General features: G+C 42.3%; 2 protein-coding genes across 12 annotated transcripts in view; one reads left to right on the forward strand and one right to left on the reverse strand.

Annotated features, from left to right (window-relative positions):
- Nucleotides 1-18,505, reverse strand: part of LOC111866070 — a 25,619-nt gene extending 7,114 nt beyond the window's left edge. Inside the window, exons 1-6 of one of the 3 annotated variants that reach the window (XM_023854622.2) lie at nt 18,315-18,504; nt 17,771-17,938; nt 15,437-15,668; nt 13,291-13,963; nt 4,535-7,739; nt 1,656-1,778 (exon numbers count right to left, since the gene is read on the reverse strand). In XM_023854622.2, coding sequence (XP_023710390.1) covers nt 1,656-1,778; nt 4,535-7,739; nt 13,291-13,963; nt 15,437-15,668; nt 17,771-17,870 — 4,333 coding nt within the window. In that variant the 5' untranslated portion in view covers nt 17,871-17,938; nt 18,315-18,504. Of the gene's footprint in view, nt 1-1,655; nt 1,779-4,534; nt 7,740-13,290; nt 13,964-15,436; nt 15,669-17,770 lie in introns of all 3 variants that reach the window. The other 2 variants (XM_033752100.1, XM_023854621.2) reach the window with 2 other exon arrangements.
- Nucleotides 18,506-18,546: 41 nt separating this feature from the next.
- LOC111866071 (DCN1-like protein 4) overlaps nt 18,547-26,865 on the forward strand; it is a 15,874-nt gene continuing 7,555 nt past the window's right edge. The window contains exons 1-4 of one of the 9 annotated variants that reach the window (XM_023854624.2): nt 18,547-18,935; nt 19,055-19,184; nt 19,313-19,468; nt 26,387-26,493. In XM_023854624.2, coding sequence (XP_023710392.1) covers nt 19,380-19,468; nt 26,387-26,493 — 196 coding nt within the window. In that variant the 5' untranslated portion in view covers nt 18,547-18,935; nt 19,055-19,184; nt 19,313-19,379. Of the gene's footprint in view, nt 19,185-19,312; nt 19,469-24,634; nt 24,721-24,773; nt 24,866-24,936; nt 25,228-26,386; nt 26,494-26,865 lie in introns of those variants that run through there. The other 8 variants (XM_023854625.2, XM_023854626.2, XM_023854623.2 and 5 more) reach the window with 8 other exon arrangements.

A 26,865-nucleotide genomic window follows, 5' to 3' on the forward strand; every position in this document is an offset into this window, starting at 1 on the left:
GCGAGGTGTGTGGACGAGCGTTGTCATGTTGCAAGATTATTGGCGCCAGGCTGCCTCTAACATGACAAACTCGACGCCGGAGGTGTTTTAGAGTCTGTATCTACTGAGAAGAATTTACCGTTGCCCCTCGTTCCAGAAAATCGGTCACATAAACTCGGTGAGCATCCCAAAACACAGTCAAAAGAAGTTTTTTGGCAGATGGTTGTGTTTTGAACTTTTTCGCCTGAGGAGAAGACGGATGTCGATATTCAGCACTCTGTCTTTTCTCTTCTGGGTTGTAACGATGGACCCATGACTCGTCCCCCGTCACAATATTCAAAAGAAAGTCGTCTCCTTCGTCACGGTAGCGCTGCAAAAGTTGCTTGCAGCATTCCAATCGACGCTGTTTGTTCTCGTCTGTGAGACGGCATGGTACCCATCGTGCACAGATTTTACGGTATCCCAATTGTTCAATAATGAAGCTGACACGTTCCTTGGATATTCCAATATGGTTTGCGACACGCTTTTGGGTGATTCGCCGGTCATTTTGAATCAAATTGTCGACGAGTTTGTGATGATTATCGTCTGTGGCAGTGATCGGATATCCGCTGTGTGTTTCATAACAATTATGGCTTTTCCAGGCTCGCAACCAAGAAATTTTATTGCCCATTGTTTACAGTAGACCTATCAACAGCATCATCACCATAAACAGCCTTTAAACGACAATGAATCTCAGTAGGAGTCACTTTTTCAGCACTTAAAAATTCGATAACAGCATGCTGTTTAACTCGCGTTGACATAGCACTAGAACACATCTCCATACTTCCACTTCTCGAAATACACTGGATGAACGCAACGACCTCAAACCTGCGCATGCGTATTGAGGGGGAATGTTACTTCCACATGTCACCTGGCGCGCTTCTGAAGGTAATTTCGTTCGCGCTCTACAAGCATGTGTGCATTACTTTCAGCCTACCTATGTAAAATGGTTTGCATGAGTGACACAATTAATGGAAAATACCTAAAAACCTACCTGAGACAATGTATCATCTTCAGACACTTCACACTCAGATCCAACTGGCATATCCTCACTGCTGAGATTAAAATCACCTTCAAAATCACTATGCAAGCCATCAAATTTAATTCTTTTCTATAAGCGTAACGTCAGAGGTCTGAAATAAGAGGCAGCCTTCTTGATGGAACTAGCAGCATGGCATCTTATTGTTGAAACATGTTACGAGTTCATATGATACGGAACACGCACCTGAAGAGTGAATGCTGTTCCCTGTAACGAAGCTCATGAGCTTCAGACATGCCCTGGGCATTGCTGCCAACAACATAACCAGTGGCAAGCACTTCCTCAACACAAGCCCCTCAAGTACAAGTGTCTATTCCTTTCAGGCTTTGGCTAAACAAAACATTTACATTCAACTACATTACTGCTACATTCACTTGAACAGAGGACCACCTGAAGATGACAGTCTTCTGCGATCTGACACCGTGCAGTCTGGTACACGGCTGCTGTCTCTAAGGAACCTGCCGCCTCCATCTTCAGGGTTGAACAGTAACTTTTCTACAGCCAGAGCTGGAGGAAACAGGGCTGTCCAAAACATCAGTAACAATCCACCAGGCCAGACAGAACACATCCTCAGTCAGTGTTGTGGAGATGTACATACCTTCCCGCATCATCCGCTCCATCTCTTCATGCCGCTGCTGCAGCACAATCAGCTGCGACTCCACCAAGTACTGATGGATCTGACGAGCAAGAGAAACTGGAAGGTTCACGATCAGCCTCACGTCTGCCAACATTACACAAAAAGTTACATGGTCATCTGGGACATGCGAAATTGTGTACTTTCATAGATAGGTATGTGTTTCAGAGGAACCTAATACCTCTATCTTCAGGGTGACACACTGAACACGAAGATAGCAGGTTCCTCCGAAAGAATATATTTCAGGCTGCTTTATACTAGGCCAAATGTTCTGAATCCTAAATTTCACCTCAAAAATATTATAAAAGAAAGAAGTTCTCAGAACAGAGTACACATCCTGTGTCTCCATGGCGACCAATGAGCTAACACTGTCTCTGTTGTTAGAATCATACAAAATGTGTAAATATATGTAGTCAAAATGCAATTTATTAATGTTAAAGCAGGTGCCACATAATTACCAGTGCAGTTTAAAGGGTTAAAGTGAGTACAATATGGTTAGTGTACATCTTCAGAATTGGATTTATGTAGAGTTCTTTCACCTGGGATAGAATGCCATGTAGTAGTCTGCTGAGAGTTCACCAATGTTTCAGAGGAACATATTGCCTCCATCTTCATGTTTCTTGCTTGGTTTACCTTCAACCTTGAGTCAGCATGATCCTCAGAAATGGACTACACAGCATTATATACCAGAAGAGAGAACTGTTCACGTCCATGACTGCATGAACCTCAAATCCTATATGGATTTATGGAAGCTTTTACTTTCTTGCACATGCAGTGTGTACTGGATATGCGATCATGAAAGAATCTGTAATCTCAAGATTCTCAAGGATTTACAGGTTTTCAGTACTTGCGAATAAGAAGTGGGTTTGGGAATGTCATCTGTATGCGTAAATGAATGAATATATGTACGTATGGATGTGCACCTCGAAACACACCTGAATGACTGCATGGGTTTGTTTCATATTTGGTATTTCAGAGTTTATCTGTCTTCCCTTTCAATGCCTGGTGAATCCGAACATTCCATCTAAAAGTGGGGGGGGGGGGTTCAGATCAGCACCAAGATAAAATTGTGATTTTCTCAACAGCTCAAACATTTTTTATTAAATTTATGGAGACCATCTCCCTAAACAAAACCGGCAATTTTCTCAGAATTTAATCCTTACACATTTTTCAACATGGCACTGGACATGCCAAAACTCGATGCTTCACAGAATCTTCACAGGCGAACAGCCACAGAAATTCAGAGCAGAAGCAGGTGATGTTCAGGAGATCTGGGCACTGCTTCACTGCAGAGGCAGGAGTGACAGAAAGGAGCTGTACTCCAAACTGATGCAGCTCGTCAGTTCAGAACATTTTACTACAAATGGTAATGAGCTTTTGGCTTGCAGACAGGAATCTGACCACCACAGAAACTGTCAGCATCCCCAAGAGAACTCCACACGGTCACCAAACTGGCCACATGCTAAATCAAGAAACTGCAGTGCTGTGATGGCTGCAACAGCAACTATCCATGGCAGACAAAGGCCACAAGGAATCAGGTGACCACAAACCCAAAGACAAAACAGAGGCTTTCACTCATTTCCATAACTTCCTGCTGTCTATCCTCAATGGTTCTTTAACTCTACTGGCTGTACATTGGCTAGCCCAATGTCTAATTTTTCAATACTAACACTGTTACCCGTGAGTTGAAAAATGGCCATCAATCCTATAAAGCCAGCAGATTTCAAATCCCACATTCCTGGAAGACTAGCCGATCCTATTCCTGGGTCATAAAAATGAAGGGTGAAATCATGAAGCACTCACCAATTCACATACATCTTTAATGCAACTTAAAACTGTTCACTATCTCTCTTTAATTTAAAATAACATTAAAATCACATCAATTGCTACATGTTTCAGGCCAACTTGGTCATCTTCAGGCAACTGTTTACTTTTTGAAAACCGTTGCACTGCACTAAATCGTAAATCAATACACTTCAATGTTGCTGCATATCACTGTTCACACTAGAATGTGTTTGTCTGAGAATAAAACTCTCTCCTGTCCATGTTATTCTCCTCTGGTGGCATCCATGATTCTGTAATGTATAATATATATTTACTGTCAATGTAAAGATATATCATTATTTAATGAATCTGCTACTTTTATGTGTCTGTCTGTTATTATCTTATGTACTTATATGCCCCCTTTGTATGTATGTTCTCACTAGCTGGGCATTCAGTCTGACTGTTCCCGCTTATTTATCTTACCTGGGGGTGTCTGTGCTGCTATATACAAGCAGGAACAATCACAGTGAACACCCATACAAGGGACATATGCCTAACTAGCAAGAAGATACATACAAAGGGGGTGTGTAGGTATATAAGAAAATAACAGAGACATATAAAAGTAGCAAATTCTTAAAATAAAGATATAGCTTTGCATTGACAGTAAACATAAATTATACATTACAGAATCATGGATGCCACCAGAGGAGAATAACGTGGACAGGAGAGTTTTATTCTCAAACACATTCTAGTGTGAACAGCGATATGAAGCATCACTGAAATATACTGACTTACAATTCAGTGCAGTGAGTCAGTTTTCAAAAAGTAAACAGTTGCCTGAAGATGACCAAGTAGGCCCGAAACATGTAGCAATTCATGTGATTTTAAATTAAGGAGAGATAGTGAACAGTTTTAAGCTGTGAAAAAGATGGATGTGAATGAGTGATACACCAATGCAACAGGATTCTCAAATATATCATGAGGCACAATGTCCTGCTGAAATTTGAATGGGCATTCTGACAACTCAATAACGATAGGGTGAGGTCAGTGACAAGGGCAAAGGGCTTAATGTCACATACCTTCAATCAGTGACAACAAAGGGTTTCCAAACATCTGATGCAGTTGGGACACAAACCCAGGATCCAATTCAAATGGCATCATCTCCCCATCCTCCAAGTCAGCACTGCTACTCCCCAAATCTTTGTCTACAGTGCTACTGCTCTGTATATCTGTTGCATCACCAAACTGAGGAGATGGAGTTCTCGTCCGTGGAAATCCAATGGCTCCAAGGGCACTCTCCTTCGTGATCTGACTGCTGTTTGGAGGAGAGTGTCGGGGCTTGGTGGTCACTTCGCCCATGTCCAGCAGTTCTCCATGCCGGAGCTTCTTCATCCGCAGCGTGTCTTCTGAGTAGCTGGCGTCACTTGAAGCGACACACTCTTCCAACGGCAATGCCTCTTCTGACACATGAGTCATACTGCCATTCTCGTTTCTCCAGGATTTTCTTGCTCTCAAGTTACAACGTGGTTCATCTGCTGCCTCTGGTGGGGGTCCCAAGGGCTCTGCATGAGACACATCGAAAACTTGAGGAGACTGTCTCTGGTCAACTGGGCCTTCTGTATCCTGCCCATCTGGTGACATATGTGCAAACTGTTCTAGTTCTGATTCCAGCAACAAATCAGCTGTCCAGTTCAAGTCACCATTACATTTTTCAAAAATTTCCTTCATGCCATCTTGTGGTGCACTTGGAAACATGGCTAGCAACTTAGCAAAGTTGTGGTCCCGCTCTGTAGTAGTTTGCTGTGAAGACGCTAGCACTGCAGCAGCAAAGTCATCATCCTCTAGAGTGGCCATGGAGCTCTTGTCAAGTGTCAGCTTAACTGGCATGGCCCTGTCGAAGTGTTTCAGTGGGTCAAAACCTTCATTGATATTACAATTGCGACCAGTAACAATTCTGATGCCCTCCATGGGTTGAGGGGTGCCTCTAGACCTGTTCAGTTGTGAGATGAGGATGAAGTCTTTGTAATGGGTGTTGCTGGACGTATCTGTGACTGCTCGGCTTGCAGCATCACCTGTCACATCAGAATCTTCACCACCTGCATTTGACAAATTGATCTTCTGCACTTCGTCAGTGAGCCTGTTCTTCAAAGAATTCTGCATGACTTCTTCAGATGCAAAAATTGATCTCTGAGGCTGAGGGCCTTGCGATGATTTGCATTCTCCCTGTTGAATGTCCTTATTCTCCCACGACACTGCAGGCTCTGGAACAGTTCCCCAGGCTTGCACTTCAGGCGGCAGTGTCTCTGCGTCCAGCACTTCCACATCACTTGAGTGATTCAGCTTTCTTCCAATCACCCTTCGGGGAACCCTCTGCTCCTTAGACCCACACACCTCAGGCTTTGTTTCTACCTGCTCCTCACTGTTATGTCTGGAATCTCTCTGTTCGCATGGTCCTTCCTCATTGCTCTTTGTAACCCACGTAAGGAAGTCGTATGTTGGAGCAGCTTTACATGAGGCCAATATCAACAAGTCTGTCCTGTTTTCCTTGACAGGAACTACCTCTCCACCACTGCTAGAACCTTCTTCAGAACATGCAGTCCTATAGTATTCATCTTCATTACTTTCTCTATCTGCAGGTTGGGGGCAGGGTTGATGAGTGCCAGGGGATGGGGCAAGTTCTGGTCCTGTATCTTCGAGAACAGGAGGATGGACCTCAGGATCCTCTGCTGGTAGAGTGCTGTTGCCAGTTTGTGGTACAATTCCAGATGCTAGGGCTGTCTCACGCACGTGATTTTCTTCACTACTTTCTGGCATCAGTTTCTCTTCATTTGAAGACACCAAAAGTGGATAAATTTGCAATCCAAGTGGACACAGCTCTCCTGTTTTAGCATTCACATCTTCTGCAGCTGTTACTTCCATCTTCACAGGCTCTTCTCGTATTGGTTCTACAATGTCAGACATTGCCTTGCTCTTTTCTGAGGATGGAGCTGGCCAGTGAATGGCTTCTATCCCAGACTCAGTGGGGAGGCTGCATAGCCACTGATCAAATTCATCAAGGGAGAAAGGATGTGATGCGATATTATCATCAGAATCAGTTTGCCTGGTCATACTCTGTGTCACAGCCGGTGCATTCACTGGTGAAAGTAACTCCTGTACTCCACCTTCCAGGCTGGCCTCAACCGTGCTAAAAATATCTATAAGCAAATTTTCTGCTGAAGTCTTTTCTCTGGCACTTTCTTCTACTTCAACTGGGATATCAACCTTTGAGCCAGAAAAATCAGTTGAGTCAGCTGCTAGGTTGATAAGCAAACCTTCCATCTGCTCCGTGGCTGTCTCAGGATTATCTTGCACTCCTGTGTCTTGGACTTCAGGATGGTGCTTTTGATACATCCACTTTGAATCATCCATTACTAAGATATACTCCCAGCACTGCACCCCATTGGTGACAGGTTCTGGAATATCAGCCCCATTCAGTTCTTCCTCTTCTCTGCCATCATCGCTTTGGTACAGCCACTCACTGTCACTAACCTGCCACTCTCCCAGTTCCTGGGTTTCAACTGCTGCATCATTATCATCTTTCTCCCTCTCAACTTCTTTTTCACTCTCATCCTCACTGCTGTCATCATCAGATGATCCACCACAAGTGTTCACAGCGCTTCCTTCTGAGGATATGGAAACATGTGGGGTCCGTGTACTTGCAGCTCCAGGCCTGTTTGTCGTCTCTGAGACATCTTGTTTCTTGGGCAACAGAGCATCACCAATGGTGATTCCATTACTCAGACAACTGTCTGCGACTTCTGGATCCAAAATCTGTCCTTCCTCTAAAACCTTCTTGGCAAGGAACAGTGCCAAGGTGTCCATGAGTGAAGCATTTTGAGCAGGCTGGATTGGCCGTTGTGAAGCCTGCAATTGCACATTGGCAGCTTTAGGTTTCTTCTTTCTCCTCTTAGGTTTAACTTCTGGAGGCACTGCAGCAGGAGGTTGTGGCTTTGTCTTCGTCTTTGTCTTCTGTTTGATCTGTGGTGGCAGCGGTGCACAGACTGCTGGTTGCGGTGGCCTATTCCCTGCAGAGTATTTAAGCTTAAGCTTTGTCAGAAGCAACTTTCCCGTCAGGTTCTTCTCAAAACGAGCCAGCATGTTTTCAATCTGTTTTCGCGTCACACCATGCACATTCCTGCGTGCCAGTTGAGACTCCTGGTAGCGCCACGGAGTGGATGGTTCAAGTAACTCCAGTATATATCCATTCCTCACAGCAATCTCTGCATAAGGCTGCATTTCCCAGATCTGTTAGAATAAAATTACATATCAGAACAAGTCTTATGAACTTAATGCAGTGGGATCCTGCATATACAGGGTGTAGGAATGGAAGCACTGCCCCAGCTGTCTCAATGAAGTGGGAGATGATCGATTGAACATGGAGAGGTGGCTGGTGGCAAGTGTTTTGGCAGTTACATTTGCTGTATATAAGATGGCATGACAGGTCTGAAGGAGATTTAGGTTGGAGTTTTGTGTTGCATGTATAACATGCTGGAAAATTTCACTTCTAAAAACGAACATCTAATAAATTGCATTATACCACTGTTTTTACAATGAAACCCTCCACAAGAGGGCGCTAAAACCGTCATACTCTAGCATGTACTTCTGATTCCAGCTGAAGCCCAATACAAACAGTGTACCATTTTCCATAATTTGGTGAATTTTGATTTACAGAACTCGTATATTGATACAATGTTACTGTGATTGAAATAATCAATACACACATTTTCTCCCTGCTGGAAATCCTGCACACCGTCTTTATTTAATATGTCATTTTTAGACATAAATTTGTATTTATTTGTGTAAAAACAGTTTAGCTCTTATTAAAGAAATTATTTTATCACACTTACATATGAGGATGAACAGTTTCCTCATATAATTCTGAATGATTTCCATTTAGTGAAACCACTGATCCAGTGAGAGAAAGCAGTCTGTGGACTGGGGAATAAATTCCCAACTGCGTAACATGTGGAGGTGGGTTGGAATACTTCCACTGCGGCCTTGCATGTCATAGGTGACAAAAAGGGCACCCAGTCCCTGGGGATATAATTGGGCCACACTATCACTGGGGGAAATAAATATAGAGACCCAGTTCTCCAAGCTGGGGGTTAGACACAAGGCTGATAACTTTGCTATGTAAAAAATTACTGTCATGAAATCCAAAGAAGTGAAAACTGGATGCAATCTAGCAGAACCTTCTAAGGAAGGCTACGCCTCAAAAAGGGCTGTTTTATCGACGATCATGATGCTAATATCAGGTCAGAGAAATTTACAATCCATCATATAACGTGACATGTTGCAATGTTAACAGAGATGTTACTGTAGAAGCCTATAAAAATCGTGATACTCAGAGACACGAGATATTTTCTGAACTGGCTTCACTTACCAATTATTCTACGAAGAAAACTGGTGAACAGAAAGGTATACTGAATGCTGTAACATGAAAAAAATAAATGGGACAACACGGTGGAGAACAGGGGTGCGGATGTTGAAGGGGACTAGTAGAGGAGCAACAAAAGACTACTATCCCATGTCAGGCATGTCCAACACGTCAACTGTGGGACAATTTTTGGTCAATCTCGTAGGCCTATACGGAAATTATACGTGAAAAGCATGTAAATTCACTTGTGTAATATAATATGATTTTGAAGGGAACATATGTATTAGTCATTCCTATTTTTCTGTTCTTGACACTTTGCGGACCGGACGCATGACATCATGCTTTCCGCTTTTAAACGTGGCAGACCGGTCACATGATATCCTGATTTTAGGACACGTTAGGTTGTAACACACTATACCTTGCTCTGGCGCCATGCAACTGCAATGAATACTGCGTAATAAATCCTCGGAATGTATGCTAGGTACTCAGTAACTTGACCTGGCTGGCTAGGGTCCCTACTCCAAAAGAAAATAAACTTTGCCCCTTCCAGCTGTTTATGTACCAGGCAGGAAGTTAGTAGAGGGGAATATGTTTCAAGGACAAAAGCGGTTGAAGGCAAAGCGATCTCTCTTAACTTGGTTTTCCAATGAGCTATCTGACGTGCCTTGTGGAGGAGTACTGATTAGTGACTCAGACAGTGGAAGTGACAGGGGTCAACAAAGAATTGTGGCCACAGATAACAGAAGTGAAAGTTGCCTTGTGGCTTATAAATTGTGCCATTTTCAATTCATTTTTGGTTTACAAAAACCTAAACCCTGATTCAAAATTGAAATACAAGGCATTTCTGATGAATGTGGCAAGGCTTGGGCTACAGACCAGATGGTGGCGGCAGAACCAGAGTCAGACAGACTTAGTGCAACCTAGTCCATCAACTACCACCCCACGCAGGCCTCATGTGGACACCCCTGGGCGACTCTCAGGGTGATATGCGGAAACATACCCTTGTGAAAATTGTGAAGAGTGAACATTCTATGGGGAAGCATCCTTCTAGGCAATGCCGTGTTTGCACAGTTCACAAAAAAAGGAGTATGACTGTCTACATTTGCAAGTGTGTAATGCCACTTCACAAAGGGGAATGTTTCCAGAAATATCACACTCTCAAGCACTTCTAGAAGCATTGGTAAGTGTTCTCCAAAAATTTTAGTTCATAAAATTAATTAGGAGATTTTATGTTAATTTTTAAGGTGAACAGTGCACAAGTTAGGGTAGTGGGTATAAAAATGCCGGTCCCCAGGGTGATTTAAATATTTAAATTGCCGGTCCACAAGCGTTAACAAATAAGGTATGTCTGTACTTCCAATGTATGTTGCTTTTACAACAAACATCATGTGTCGTGTTATTTTCACCAATATTTTTGCTTAAAGCGAGGTACGAAGATAGGAGGGGGTGGTAGATCACTGGCAGTTTTGACAATAAAAAGTTGATCACAATCTGTTTGAAGTTGGACATGCCTGCCATATGTGGTGAAATGAAAAATGCTACAAATTTTATTTTCAGACGTCTCAAAAGCTGCAACTTGGGAGTGGTGAGCGTATGTAAGAAACAGAGGAATCTTCACAATGAAAGAGTTTTCAAGAAAACTGAAAACTGCATGCAACAACACATCTTTCTTGAGAGTCTGGATGATTACTTCCTCAAGGTTAGAGATAAGCAGGAAAGCTGTGTTGAAAGAATGAAACACCCTTGAGGATGCACCATTGTTGCATTGTCGTTATGACACTACTAGATTCCTGTATTTTAAGTGTACTGTAAGAGAGTAAACTGCAGTGTTCCCTGTGAATTAAAAAGGCATCATGCAATGAAGATGTCTGGGGAGTGGATGCATAGCTCTACCATCCTTATGCTCAGCACCAGAAGATGGAGAGTGGACAGCTTCGTGCCCATTCTGCTTTACTCTTGAGGAAAGTCACCAGTACCCATTCAACACTAGGTGGGCCCTAGGGCTGGTCTGGATGCTGTGGAGAAGACAAAAAATTCTTTCCCCTGCTGGGAACAGAAATACAATTCCTCAGCCATTGAGCCCATAGCCCACTGCCACTCCAACTGAGCTATCCTGGCTCCCATTTTCAAGAAACAATGAGAACCAAAATCACCATGCTGCAAACATTATTGAATGAACAGAACTTTTCTGCCATGCAGTTGCCTGCTTGAGGTTACTCATTAAGTATGCCCAGAATGAACTTGGTCACAGTAGCGCACGTGGTGGTGCTATGATTAACTGCCTCACGGACTCTGGAGCCAGTTACTCTCCATGCAGCTTCTCAGGCCAGGCCTACAGAGTACTTATTCTGCAAAGGGCCACAGCCTATAATTGATTGGCTATGAGATGGACAACAGAGAGACCAAAGTTCGAGTCCTGGCAGGGTCAAAATTTTATATTCTCACATTGCCCAGACCAGACCTGAGGTTCACCCAGCCTCTTATCCAATGGGTGCTGGGGGCTCTTTCACTGGGGGGTAAAGCAGCAGAGGCATGAAGCTGACCACTCACCTCCAACTAGTGCCGAGGTCCGGAAAATGTAATCTATACATCCACTCCCCCATATGCCTTCTGGCATAGTACTGTGACATGTTGTGCAACGAAGGACCCCTCTACCTCCCCAGCGGCACATGGCGGTAACGTAGCGCTCACGTAATAGGCGAGTCATCACCCCGCCACTCTCCCCGCGGTGACGTCACGAGCGGAGCCGAAGTTAGCCGAGCCCCCGCAACCTGGTAGCTATGCAACGCGAGCCAACAGCGGTGACGTAACAGGATGACGTGGCACTCATTACGCAACAGGCAAGCACTGCAGCTATATAAGTGTGCTGCACAGCAGCTACCAGTGAGTTGTAACGTAACAGTCGCCGAGTTGAGTTGTAAGGTGGCCATCGCCGAGCTCAGTCCTCGAGCTACCTCCGAGAGTTCCGAGCAAGCCGACGAGTCAGTGTGTTATCAACAGTCCTCAAGGCAGCAGCCTGCGAGCAGAGTTGGAATCTAGCCAGCGGCATGTTACGAGTGAAAGTGTGTAATTCAGGGAGACTTGTATAGCTCCCGCGTTATTAGCACGTGAAGACTTTGGTTGTAGGGTTTGTAAAGTGTGGAAACCCGCAACTGTGTTATAATTAATTGTAGCCGTTTCTTGTAGATTGCTGAATAAACCAATTAACGATCTCTATGGCGTATTCAGTAACGAAACACGTTACAGTACATAATTAGTTAAGCACAGAGACGTTACCTCGTTACCCAGCCTATAATAATGAACTTATGTGGGGGGGCTTTGTGTATATCACAACTCAGGAAGTTCTGTTACTATCTATGCTTCTAAATACATGAAGACAAGACACTCTGTCACAGTGGCAAGTTTCTGCAGCACATATATCTAATTTTGGTATGTTCATGTTGCATAAACTGCTCCCTAGCAACACAGTGCCCCTGCTGAACATTCAGGGGGTTCTCAGTTCAAATTCTGGCCCAGAGACTGCTTATCACAAATGAGGTTTTGTGTGGGTTTTCTCAGACCTCCACTCAATTACCAGGTCATGGCCACTTCCTTCTGCATCCTATCCAATTCGCTGAGCAAGCTGACTCAGGCAGTAAACCTTCTAGCCTGTATTTGAGTGGTAAGTGGTTCAAATCATACTTGGAACACTGCCTACCCTGACAAGTCAGTATCCCTCCAGCCAAATGCTGGAACAGAACCTGAAATTAAGTCATGACCAGCTCCCACATCTTTTTCATCAGATCATTATATCATTCAATGTTATCACTGACTTAAAGGACTTCAAAATGGGGAATGCTGAACGAGTACAGGAGCAACATCAGCAGGCTCCGAGCAACAGAGCAGAAAACATAGCATCCTGAAAGCACTGCAATTATTGGACCACTAAAAATTAATCAAATGGATGATTATTTTCTTCTGGGTTGTGATACCATGCAGTTTGGTACACAGGTACCACAATTCTTAAGAAACATGCCACCTCCATGTTCTACCTTGATGGAGGCAGCATCTTCCTGTGAAACACCAGCACTCATCTACCAAACTACACAGCATTTTATCTCAGCAGACTTGTAGGATTTATAGGACTGGAAAATATATATAAGAAAGCAGTCATAATATAATTTGAGGTACTATCCCAGCATATGCTTGGAAAGGTTGAAGAAAACCATGGAACACCTCAGGCTTGATAGTCAGTGAAGCCTGGACCTGCAAACATGAAGCAGGAGTGCCACCTTCTCAGCTGTGACTTTTGATTGAACTGGGTAAAATCTACAGGAGAGTGGAAGACTCAGACTTACACACATGACCCTTGAAGCTAAGGAAGCACCATGAAATATACCAAACACACATCCAGCATCCCACAAAAATAAGCCAACTGACCTCTGTGTTTGTGTTGTCAACAAAGATAGGGCTCAGTTTATGCTCTGCTGCAGCACGAACCCGCCACTGGTTCCAACTGTGGGCATCCTGAAGCAAGCTGGGAATGAACTGCTTCGTGCGAACAAAGAAGTCATCAGTGCTGAAGACAAAATTGTTGGGACTGCAGTTCCGACCCATTGTCAGCCTGATGATTTGCGTGGCGAGGTGACTCTTTCCACTCCCTGGGGCCCCACGCATCAGCACCATTACCCTCGTACCTTCCTTGATCAGCTTCTGCACCCGCTCTGGTACAGTCAGTGGCTTTACTTGCTTCTGCTGCTCCATGTGAGAGGACGAGTGTTTCTTTGGAAGGGCATTGGGCAAGGTAATGACATTTGGCAGTTTGGGAACTGCTGTCATGGATGGCATCTGTGCAGTTTTCTTTGTTTCTGGTGCTGTCTTTCCTCTACCCTGAATATCTGATAAAGGCATGTACTGGCAAAGAGGCCCAGATGGCATCTGCAGCCTGGAGAATGCCCCCTGTGACAAGTTCACACTAACAGAATCTCCAGCGACATCATACTCCTTCTCCTCTTCTATCACTACGTCTGCATCCGAGTCGGAATCCACACAGTGGGGGCTCCTATAGGTCACCTTGATGGCACCCAAAGTGGGACTTGATGTCCTGTCTCCCCTGAAATCAAAGGCTGGATCAGTCTAAATGTTTTGTGAGTATCATGCTTGAAGTGCCCACCATCTTCTGTTTTTCAAATAATATATTTAGGGAAGTGGGTCTTTTTCTGTCATCAAGTCTATGGAGGGCAAGTTCCTACTCAGTCCCATTCACTGGACTAGCAGTCCAAACTGAGTAACAATCTTCCCTGCCCTGCCCCTGACGATAAAAATGGACAAAGTTTCTGGAATGCCGTGTTTGGAAAAACTGAACATGCTGGACAATGTCCAAAATAATTGCCATGTTTAAGGTTGCAGTCAACTTGTGAGCCATGCTGCTGCTTGTCAGCTATTTCTTATCATAAAACTGAATTTATTTTTGGTAAATATTGTGACATGTTGACCTCTACCTCCCCAGCAGCACATAGCGGTAACGTAGCGCTCGCGTGAGAGGCGCGTCATCACACCGCCACTCCCCCCCCGCGGTGACGTCACGAGCGGAGCCAAAGTGAGCCGAGCGGAGCCGACGCTAGCCGAGTCCCTGCATCCTGGTAGCTATGCAACGCGCCACGCGCGGTGACGCGGAACCGCTTCCTACTGTGACGTGGCCCGCAACAGGCAACACTGCGGCTATATAAGGGAACTGCACAGCAGCTACGAGAAAGTTGTACTGTGACAGCCACCGAGTTGTAAAGTAACAGTCGCCGAGGAGAGTTGTAATGTGACAGTCGCCGAGGGTGTTAGCAACAGTTCTCCAGTGAGCAGACTACAGCTGGAGTATAGCAGCCGTCGCGGAAAGAAGAACCGGACGTGTGTGCGATTGTGTAATTGGGAGCGTGTGATACAGCGATACATAGCTCCCCTACTGTAAACGTGTAGACTACTGAAGACAGAGTGAGCTGATTTGCGCATAGGGTTATAAATCGTGAAACCCCGCAACAGTGGTAACAGATTAATGCGATTAGGGTTATAAAGTGTGAAACCCCGCAACTGTGTGATAATTAATTGTAGCCGTTATTTGTAGATTGTTAAATAAACCAATTAACGATCTCTACGACGTATTCAGTAACGAAACACGTTACAATATTAAACAAGAGAGTTCAGATGAGAGACGATAATTGCATTAAGTTTTGGTCTGTAAGAAACAGAGAACAGAAGTACATATTCTCAGAGAAATACACCCAACACATATGCACAGCTGTATGACATGAAGTGTCCTTAGGCGATGCTGTATAGATACACAGCTAGTGTGAAATGTTTTGCAGACAATTTGTCTTCACAATCAGGGGTTCCATCAACCCTTGATAATTGAGACAGTTTCCAACATGTTGCATGCTAACTCCATCTTCACATGGCTGATGGCAAGAGAAGACTTCACTGCAAGCCAAAAATAATTATAACAGAATAATTGCCTAAACCTAACTATCAGGACCCTAAGAATAAAATTACCAAATTAAATAAAATGAACTTTCATGTGATAAATCAGTTCTCGTACCCAGCTGTCGCCTTTGATTTTGGAGCAAAATTGTTCACAGGGAGTAAGCCCTCATGCTTGAACTCCTTTCTTGGTTTTGCTTTCAATGGGAGTTCCAGCACCTTCATTTTCTTGGGCCGTGGTTTTGATGAAGCTGTGTTATTTGAAAACTGCGGTGCATTACTGCATACTGGTGACTTCCGGATATCCACATCATCTGACAGCATCATGAGAGCCTCAATTGAGGCATGCACTGAAACAATCACAATACAAGTGAACGTTTGGATGACACAAGCACAGATCAAGACACGCAAATCTGATGTGCATTTCAAATAATGTCTTTCCTTCCTTAATGAGTCCCTCTTGAAAAGCTAATAGTTGTTCATGCAGCCAATAAATTAGCAGCATTTTATGGAAGCCGATGGATAGTTTTAACTATAGGTAGTAATAATGTTAACATTAAGACTAAATAGCTTAAACTTATCAGTGACACATACTACATGCCCTGCCCATCTCATTCTCAAAGGATCTATTTGCTAACATTACATTAATTTTTACATTTATATGTATAATTAGGCTAATCTGAGAACAAAGATTCTAAGAATTACCTTGGCACTACTGCTTCATTTGGATTGTATGTCATGAATAATTTCAACGCCCTGTGTATTTAAAATCAAATTAAATTCTAACAAAATGAAAGGTATCCAAAATAAATTAATTACATATGTCATAAAGCATTTATTAGACACGTTTATGGGTTACATCATTACAAAGGGAAACTATTAAAGTTTTTTCTGAGTAAATTTCAGTGTGGGCTCCCTTGGTGGCATGACAAATATCCAGACAATATTCCACCATGTTCCATGTTACTTGAAGCATGTTTGGTGTTACCATAGCCACAGCGTCGCTTATACTGGCTTTCAGGCGTTGAAGGTCATTGAACTTAACCTGACAGACAATGTTCTTCACATAACCCCACAAGAGAAAATTCAATGGGGTTAAATCTGGCGACCTAGGAGACCAAGCGATTGATCCACCCCTGCAAATCCATCTCCCAGCCATCACTCTGTCCAGGTGATTCCTAACATGGTGAGAGAAATGTGGCCTCAGCCCATTTTGTCGGGGGATAGTCACCTGTTATACATGAACCTGTCCCCACACGGTGAACAAATGCATGCAGCACCACCAGACCTGTGTTAGCCTGTGGGCAGGTAAGTTATCTTGCCTCAGTTCTCAGAACCTTTTGCTTCCACACAATAATTTCAGGTCGATAACATAGCCACTGTCAACCTTTAAAAAACAGTATATATTTCGCTACAGTTTCCCCATGCTTTGGTCCTCATGTAGGATGTTCCCACGATGCAGCGAATGTTTAGGAATGTGGTGATTTAGGTTGTGAAACAATGTAGTTTTTGGGTATAACCAATGTTTCAGAAGCACATGCTGCCTTCATATACTGAGCTGAAGTGGGCACAAAATCAAGAAATGGCAAGTTACTGAAAAGGGCCTGTTTTGACCATCTTTCACAAACTCCACTTTCCTCATGAGAACAGCAGATCTGTCCTCATTCACTATTCCATTTTCCATCTGCAACAGTAATCTTGTACGCCCTTTACACAGTCCGTTTTCTGTCAATTTCTTCCTGTTTGCTGAGGATGGATTCCTTTCTTTATTCCCTTCTCCTTGGGTCCATGATCATACCCATAAACAAGCCCATTCCTGAACCAGCACACTTCCAGTCCATACACATATTCGACATTCATGTAGACCAAGATAATTACTGGGGGACAGTGGTACATCACAGAAAAGTTATGTAACACAATTCAAACCTTCATGGCATGACCAGTCCTATATTTGATGCAAATCATGCCGTTAAAGCATACACAGATCCAGGCATACGCACCGCAACACTGCAATACCTCAGTACACTCAACCAGCAATTTGTCTTTCGCGCTGCCACCAGCTCTATACTTCCATCACTAAGGCATGCTCTATGGTCGCTAATGATGTCACATAGCTGATGGCATACTAAAACTTAACCTAAAGTAATATAATGAAAACTACCTCACTTAACCTAACTTTCGTTCAAACCAAACGTCTTCCAACTTTGGGGGTCATATAAAGAGGCCCCACTTAACTGTTATATTCCTATTTTGCGTCGCCAAAGCACTGCCGCCTTGGCAGTAGTTGGTACAACAAAAATACTCCAATCTTCAGAGCAACTACTTATGTACACGACACCGCTTTCCAATGGCTATCTTATTTTGTCATGTTCCATTTCATCCTACTGATGTTTGTTAAATACTGTCTTTGAGTTTGGACTACATTAGTACAAGATGAGTGTGCATTACTTACGACTGAATTCACAGTTCTGTGCCACGGTCTGGATAATTTCCAAATCAAGAACATCTATGAACATATCCTGAAGCTGGTGAATCACTCCCTGTTGGTTCATAGAATTTACGTTTATTTCTGGCTGATGTGGTGGACTAGAAACGTTTTTCTTCAAACCTCCACCTCGTTCTGCAACCCAAACGCACTGTTGGTGCCCTTTGCTGTTGTTCGAAGCCATGAGTTTCGCTGATATTATGCAAAATTTTCAGGTTTAAAATCACTCTTTCAAATGAAATAGCATCTCACTTCAGGTGCAAAAAAACACACGAACATTTGACACACCTCAGATATACATCAAAGTTAACACGTTATCACCCACAGATAACTGATGATAACGTACAACGGAAATCCACTTTGTTTCCGCTTGTGTTACTCATTGCTACCGAAGAATTTATTACATAACCAATTCCGTTAAAAAAACAAACTCCGTGGCCTGTAGTCTGCAACGTAATGCTGATACTGACTACTTCACTGTACACAACTTCTGCAAATGAATATTCCGTACCTGAGCCAATGCATTCTTCACAAACTGTACAAAAAAACAAGCCACACTACTTTCTTCTATCCTCTCTACATTGCATTCCTGACGATTCCTGTTCCTTACTTTGTTAACTGTGAAATTTCTACGATCTCTCGCAGCAAATTAATGGTATCGAATATTTGACCGATGGAACTTCTGAGTGGCAAGGCCACATGAGAAAGCACAACTGTGAGTACCACCATCTGTTGAGAGAATATTGCACTCTCCTCCGCTTGAATTTATTAATTGAAACGTTTCAGTAATAAGTACGTGCCTGGCCCGCAGATTTTTTAGAAAATTATAAAAACTGATATTTGGGATAGAAATAAAAGTAACACCTATCAACGACACAAACTCTAATTACAAATTTCGTCAAAAAGGTAGCAGGAAATAAGGTAGGGAGGGAGATATTTGGATGATGAATTGAGTGGTGGACAGGCACAGTTTTGATATTTTGCTGCTTGAAATTTATTCGATAAGCATCTTCTGGTATGAACTATATAGATGTGGAATAGGTACTGAAGTATCATGTTTTGTCCATGAAATTAAACCGACGTAGATTTCGAAATTAAGTTTGAATTGAAAATGAGCAGAGCTCATTCTTATGTAAGTTGTAATTTCCGTATTTGGCAGAAACTAGTATCAACAAAACACGTGTTCTTGTGCACAAAATTCGAGTCAGGTCTGCATCTCCATGTCTAACGGCCATGTAACCTTCTGTACAGGTTTTGTGACAAATTTATTAAAATTGCTTGAAAACTTAACATATGATCGGCATCTGCATACAGCACTAAAACGGACCAATTAAATTGTAATTTTACATTCCATAACCATATACACCATTCATCTCTTTTGGTGAGTATAATGAAAAGGCATTTTAATGTGGTATAGTATTCATGACGATTTTGTTGTATACTTGTTGGTAATGGGCTCTTAAGCCTTGACAGTGAAACTGCAAAGTAGTATAATTTTACTGTGAGCAGGAAGTGTGGGAGGCAGGCCATCACGAGTGGGGAGTGGAATCCACCCCCCAGTCCCGGCACTCCTGCCATGCCACGCAGCAAGCGGCGCAGTGCTGCTGACATGGGTCCTGATGACGATGATAGACATTGCAACAAGAGATTTAGGAATACAACAAGGTCAGTACCACAGTTCAACAAGCGTATTGTGACAAGGTGTTGGCTGTCCCTCGCATTGTGAGGTTGGCATTTGGCCTTGTAGGGGATCAAAGGTGAAGGTAAATTTTGGGTCCCTCTGCTGACAGTTCTTCTGTGTGGAAGTGTGGTCAGGAAGCAGGATTGCCTCTTCTGTGCTGTAAGGATCTGGATGTTCATGTGTGCTTTATAGTTGATTTTATGCTGAGGTCACAGAATTAAGTCCCATGAATTAACCCCCTCCACTTCTCCCTCCAGCGTACGTCTCTACATTCCCTTCCAGTTACTGAACCATGTTTTCACAATAAGTTGGTAGTGATAACCTTTGCTTATGACAAGCTCCTTGCCATAGGCCAGATGAAACTGGAAGGATTACAATAGAAAACAGAAGGGGAAGCTGTGAATGCCAACACTTGAGTGACTTGAATGGTTTGGTGATGTAAGTGTTGATGAAGTTCTGTTGTGCTTTTTCTCAGTCCCTCCAGGAAAATGCCAGGATTGTGCCACAAATAAGGCTACAACCAGTTTCTTCCGTATACTTACCAGTTCATTATTCACCAGTCATCCTGATATATACTCACAGTTACCGACATCGTCATTAAATAAACTATAAATATAAATCTTACTTACTTACTCATGAAGCTGAGCCCTTCTGGAGGAGCTGCCAATTCTGCAGCTACTCAAGAATTTCCCAGCATTTTATGGAACCCGAAGGTGCATTACCATGTTCACAAGAGTCCTCCACTGGTCCCTATTCTGAGCCAGATCTATCCAATCCATACCATCCCATCCTCTCTCTCTAAGATCCATTTTAATATTGTCCACCCACCTACGCCTTGGTCTTTCCTGTGGTCTCTTTCCTTCTGGCTTTCCCACCAATATCCTATACACGTTCATCATCTCCCCCATTCGTGCTACATGACCTGCCCACCTCATCCTCCTTGACTTGATCATTCTAATCATACTTGGAGAAGAGTGCAAGTTATGAAGCTCCTCATTATGCAGTTTTCTCCAGCCTCCTGTCACGTCATCTCTCTTTGGTCCAAATATTCTCCTCAACACCTTGTTCTCAAACACCCTCAGTCTATGTTCCTCCCTTACTGTCAGAGACCAAGTTTGACACCCATACAGAACCACAGGCAAAATTATAGTTTTGTATATTCTAATTTTTATGTTTTTGGACAGCAGACAAGAAGACAAAAGGTTCTGGACTGAATGGAGCAAGCATTACCTGAGTTCAGTCGCCTCTTAATTTCCTCCTGAATCAGGTTTCGATCTGTTATCGTTGTTCCCAAATATCTGAACTGTACCACATTTTCAAAACCTCTGTTCGCTATCTTTATGTCATGATTTTGCCCTGCATTTTGGTGGCGAGACAGTAACATTAAATAAATAAATAAAATGAAAATGATGACAGTTTAAAACAGAATGACTTGCTGGCATTCCTTCTGCTGTCAGTATTGGCACTATCTGCAGTGATATGTTGGCACTGTGTTTGTATAATCCGGTAGATGCTTACCGGTTCCTCCAGAGCGCTGGTACTTACCTACCAGACTTCACAGTGTCACATCTCTGAAGATAGTGCTCTTCCTAGAGAGGGAGTCATGGGAACCTCTGCACCATGTTTGCAAACATATGTATAAGTGTTATTCTGACTGTCAAGGCATACAGTCAAAGGAACATATGAGGTCACACATGGAACCCATGACTGGCCTGTGTTTTGATTAGATAGACCTACCGTGCCTTTAACATAGGAGTGTATGAAATGCAGGCCACATGAATTACACTTTCAAGGAATGATATATGTTGATCAGGGAACAGGTTGATGTCAAGACATGATCATGGACTCTCATTCTGAGGGTTGTAGCTCAGTCCCCAGTCATTTCTTCGCCTTTGCCAATGATGAAATATTAAGCTGTAGGTCCCTCTGCCATCATTCTTATGACCGCCTTATCTTCGAGGGCACCAGAGTGAGTCCTATGGATGCCCCAAGCCCAAAAGTAGATTTATGCTCCTGCTTAGGTAGGCAGATGTCAGGAAGGTCCACACAGATGTATCTGGAGGCATTCTCCCCTCTCCACCTCCTTCGTAATCACAGTAGTTGATGATTTCTTTAACTTGGCACACATTTTTATAGTGATTTCCTGACTTTATTTTACCATACCTCCTTGGCTGCAGTGACAATTATTAGTTCAGGCAAGAGTGAAATGATTAGGAAAATATTTGTACCTAAGACACATGCAATAAGGAACAATGTAGGATATTGCATAATGAGAGTAGGCTGTGGTGTGACATGTGAGTTGGATCATGATATAAACCAAAAAATTAAAACATTCGAAGCTATTTGTGCAACAGTTTGCAAGACATGATGAGACGTGCAGCTAAGATTTTACTCTGCTGTAACTGTACCTGTCTTGCCATATTGAGGCGTGGGCGGTGATGAGCTGGGATTGAAGCACATTACATGGAGCAGAGGTTTGCTTTCTGAGAGTGATCAAGGAATCTACAAGATAACGTCATCTCAATAATGGAAGAGGAACCCAGTAATGCAAAACTGAATAAGCCATAAAGCAGTCGGCTGCATGGGATGTGCAATCTCAACCACACAGAATTTACATACACAAAAACTCTCCTGCACTATAAGCACAACTTTGCCATTAGTGCTGCACAATAGTCATATTTCTGCTAATGGAACTAAAGTTGAAGGGTCCTGTCTTCTGGGACATAACGCTGTGTAGTCTGGTAAGGTCAGTCTACATTTTGAAGGAACATGTTGCCTCCATCCTTGGCCATCATTGTAACCATTGCTGTGAGAATGTACAATCAGACAGAACTAAAATTGGCTTATATAATATGAGGGTAGAGACCATTTGCACATAGCACTTCAACAGGTCAGCGATTTGTACCATTTCAAGCTAACAGGCCTCAGCATTCATTCAGTAACAAGTCAAAAGTGAATGATGGGCTGATTCTATCATTTTGCAATTTTTGTGGTATTTAAAAATGAATAAGAAAATCAAGAATCCCACTGATTGTGAAGCGTGGGCTGTAATTCTGTTTGCTGATGTTGACTTTGCCTGGGATGTTTTTTTCCATCTCCCCTGCAGTCTGGACCTGGCTCCAAGTAATTTTCACCTGTTCACATACGTGAAGTTCTTGGGTGGCATCCTCATGCATAGCAATTAAGAAGTGAAGAAGACGGTTCAAGACTGGTTCAGTGGACTGGTGGCAGATTTTTACAACACAGGCATACAAAATCTTGTCACATGATATGACTTACTTACTTACTTGCTCATGGAGCTGAGCCCTTCTTGAGGAGCCGCCAATTCTGCAGCTACTCAAGAATTTCCCAGCATTTTATGGAACCCAAAGGTTCATCACCGCGTTCACAAGAGCCCTCCACTGATCCCTATCCTGAGCCAGATCTATCCAATCCATACCATCCCATCCTATCTCTCTAAGATCCATTCTAATATTGTCCACCCACCTATGCCTTGGTCTTCCCTGTGGTCTCTTTCCTTCTGGCTTTCCCACCAATATCCTATACGCATTCCTCGTCTCCCCCATTCGTGCTACATGACCTGCCCACCTCATCCTCCTTGACTTGATCATTCTAATTATACTTGGAGAAGAGTACAAGTTATGAAGCTCCTCATTATGCAGTTTTCTCCAACCTCCTGTCACTTCATCTCTCTTCGGTCCAAATATTCTCCTCAACACCCTCAGTCTATGTTCCTCTCTTAATGTCAGACCAAGTTTCACACCCATACAGAACCACAGGCAAAATTATAGTTTTGTATATTCTAATTTTTATGTTTTTGGACAACAGACGAGAAGACAAAAGGTTCTGGGCGGAATGGTAGCAAGCATTACTCAAGTTCAATCACCTCTTAATTTCCTCCTGAATCAGGTTTTGATCTGTTATTGTTGACAAGTGCTTGAATCTTCATGGGGATTATGTAGAAAAATGATGATAAGTTCTGAAGTAATGATATAAAATAAAAATTTTAAATCTTATTCATGTATTTTTTTTAATTACCAAATGGTCTTTACTATCTAGACCTATATATTATTAATAAATATAAGAAGTTGTTATGATACTGAGATTCTTAAAAACTACAAATAATTATTAGTATGATACTGAAATGTACATAATTGTAAAATTTCACTTCAGAAAAGTTTTTCTTTTTCTGTGGTGGATCTGGCACTGTGGTTCTCGGACAAAATGAATGTTGAGACTCAAGCTGCAAGAGGCATGTAATCATTGGTGTAGAGAGAACTGGAAATTAGACGCAGAAAGATCACTGGATGAAAGGGTACCGAAGCAAATAATGAAACACCAGCCGAGGCTGCCTAGAGAAAGTTGGATAGAAATGTGAGACTGGGAGAGGCTTAGCCTGATCCATGAAAGAATATGCCAAGGAGAAATAAGGGAAAGACACAGCAAGGAACTTTGTGATTTATGCAGGTTGCTAAGTGTTGTTAGGGCAGTGAAATGTAGGAGGCTACAGTTTTGGTGAGGGAAGGTGGTCACTCTGAAACCCAAGAAGAAGATGAGAGTGTTGTATCCCATGTCTGATTTTGATATTAGTGGTATTGAATCTTTCAGCTGTGCTACCAGAGAGTAAAACATCTTGACTTATTCAGGCCTTCCAAATGATTGCTGGGTTAGTAGTACCTTTAGATTGACCACAGTAAGTGAGATGCGAGGTTTTCGCAGTTTCACATCTGAGAGGACAGCAGTCTTCATAGGTACGACAAATTCCAACCAATCCTGGTTGGACTTTAATGACTGTGTGATGTTAAATATTGTCTTTGAATGATACACTTTCATATACCCTTCAAAGTGCTTTAACATTATAAAACTCAGTGTTTTGCACACACAGCATATTTGTGTGTTCCTTATGATCACTGCAGTAAACCAGTATTTCCCTAAACAGTATTTATCATTGGTCTTTGTAATGAAGACATATCTTTTCTATGAGGTAGGAACTGAAATTTTAAAATTACATATGTGAACTTCAGGCTTCAAAAGGGAAGAATAGCCAGACTGTAAAAGAATACAGTGATGGAAGGAATGATAATTTGAGGTTAGAATTGTCACAGTATATATTGGTGTAGGCTGTAGCCTTGCCAGGCTATAATTAGCCTGCATGATGGTGTGCCAAGACTCACAATACAGCTGACACAATCAGTCTGGGCTCCTGCAGGTCCAGCTGTATGGGGGACAGATCTGGGTAATCAATTTGTGTGTTGTCTGCTGAGATAGCTGTAAGAAGACACAAACCAGAGAGCCTAGCTGTAGATGTACCACAAAACACTTACTGTGCCACAAATAGACAATAGTACATTTGTGTGTTGGCAACACTGGTATATCAGAAAGTCTGTATGGTCTAATACATTTATTTCAGTTTAGGTTAATTATAACAAATGTCATCAGAATTAGTCAAATGATGTAGGAGTTCAGAGGATTTTCATATTTACTGGGAAAAGGTCTTAATCTTCTATACTAAATTTCAACAGCATCTGTTATTAAAGCTGAATTCATATAGGACAGAAATGTGATATGTGGTTTATTACAAATCTGAGAGTAGAATAAAGAAGACCAAAATGTTTTGTTAAGCATTGAACTATGTGAAGTGTGTTACATCAAGCAAAATGTGTCATCCAAGTCACAGTATAAAGACAGAGAGACAGGAGAATTTTATAACGGATCTTGGCCGGGAGGCCTGGATCAGGTCTCTGTATGTCAGTCAAGCAAATTTTTGGGTTTCAGTCATGGTGAATGAATGAGCTGTGTAAATAGATATGATTGGGTCTTTTTTTTTTTTTGGAAAGTAATTAATATATATATATATATATGACTTACTGGAGGTTTTCACAGTGAGGAGTATGAACATTACTGTCTTGTAGGATGTGACACCATGTAGTCTGCTATATCTCAGCTGCTATTTCCCTCCTGAGCACAGAACCACAGAAGATACAGTTGTGAAATTTGGTCCAGCACCCTATGTAAGGGAAGATCACAGAGAACAGGGAGTCTGGGCTGAAGAGAGAGGTAGTGACCGGAGGGTGGCAATGATTTGCACTCTTCACCAGATGTTATTAGGGTTGTCAACCCAAGAACGATAAGATGGGGGAGACCAGGAATACAAAGAACATTTGCCAGAAAATGAAAGAGATTTCATAGATGAGAGGATACTATTAAAATGGGTCTTAAAGATGTAAGGTGGGGGGATGTGAACTGGTTTTATGTGATACAAGACAGGAACCTTCAGGTTCCATTAAATTCTAGAACTTTTTGATTAGCTTAGTGACTGTTAGCTTCTCAAGAATACTGCTGCACTGAGTTCTCTCTCGTATGTCAAGACCACAGAATTCTGAATATTCATAAATACACTGAATAGTTGATCCATGTAATGGTAAAATAGTAACAATCGCCACTCATATTTGGGAGTTACCCAGTTCAAATTGTGGTCATGTTACTAGCTGCCCAGCTACTCAGTCTGTCATAGCAAATGCTGGAATAACACCTTATCATTTGGAACCATCACATTTATCTGAATGCTGTTTAAAAATTTGGTTCCTGAATTATGAAGAAGATTCTGCATCTCCATTACAAAGACCAGCCAGCTAAATGCTAAGTAGGGAAATAATCACTGTTTATTGTGACACTTACATGAAATGCACAAATACACTGTTTGGGCAAAGTGTAAAGTTTTAATGTTAAACAGTTGATACTTATAATTACCACTATAATTTAAAGTGTTGAAAGGGGCCATGACTGTTTCCTTCTCAATTATCCACAGTTGTGTTGTTACTACACTGCACAGTTGAGAAAGCATCATTAAATAAACAAAGCTACAGATATGAGCATTGATAACATTGCATCATGTGTTGCAGTGTACGACGGTTCTCCAAGACTGAGGATACATCTTCACCGTTCAACCAGAAACGATGTATCACCTGGTTTAGAGAATATACCTCACCGGATGATCCTGACGTGTTAGGTGAGTTCATGCACGGATCTTGAAGCACATATCTCATAGTTTTATTATGTTTACACAGCAACCAGAAACACACAGACTGAACATTACAGCTTCTGTAACTGAGGATTTCTATGGCTCCTTGCAGTCAGTCCATGATATTTGGAGCATAACACACGCCAACAGCTGTTTTGGTGCCGGGGTATTTGGAGCTGATTTCATATGAATTTGATGCCCTGAATTCAAATATGGCATTAGTTTTTGCCTAGGAGCTCAAATTTTTAAGATATAACATTTTGGTGAAATATACGTTACACTATTTTAAGTTAAATCAGTGGATCAAATAAAAAAACTCAACATGGAATTTTTATTACTATATTATAATTATATTTTTAT

This window comes from Cryptotermes secundus, unplaced genomic scaffold (assembly GCF_002891405.2).
Source record: "Cryptotermes secundus unplaced genomic scaffold, Csec_1.0 scaffold318, whole genome shotgun sequence".
NCBI classification, from domain to species: domain Eukaryota; kingdom Metazoa; phylum Arthropoda; class Insecta; order Blattodea; family Kalotermitidae; genus Cryptotermes; species Cryptotermes secundus.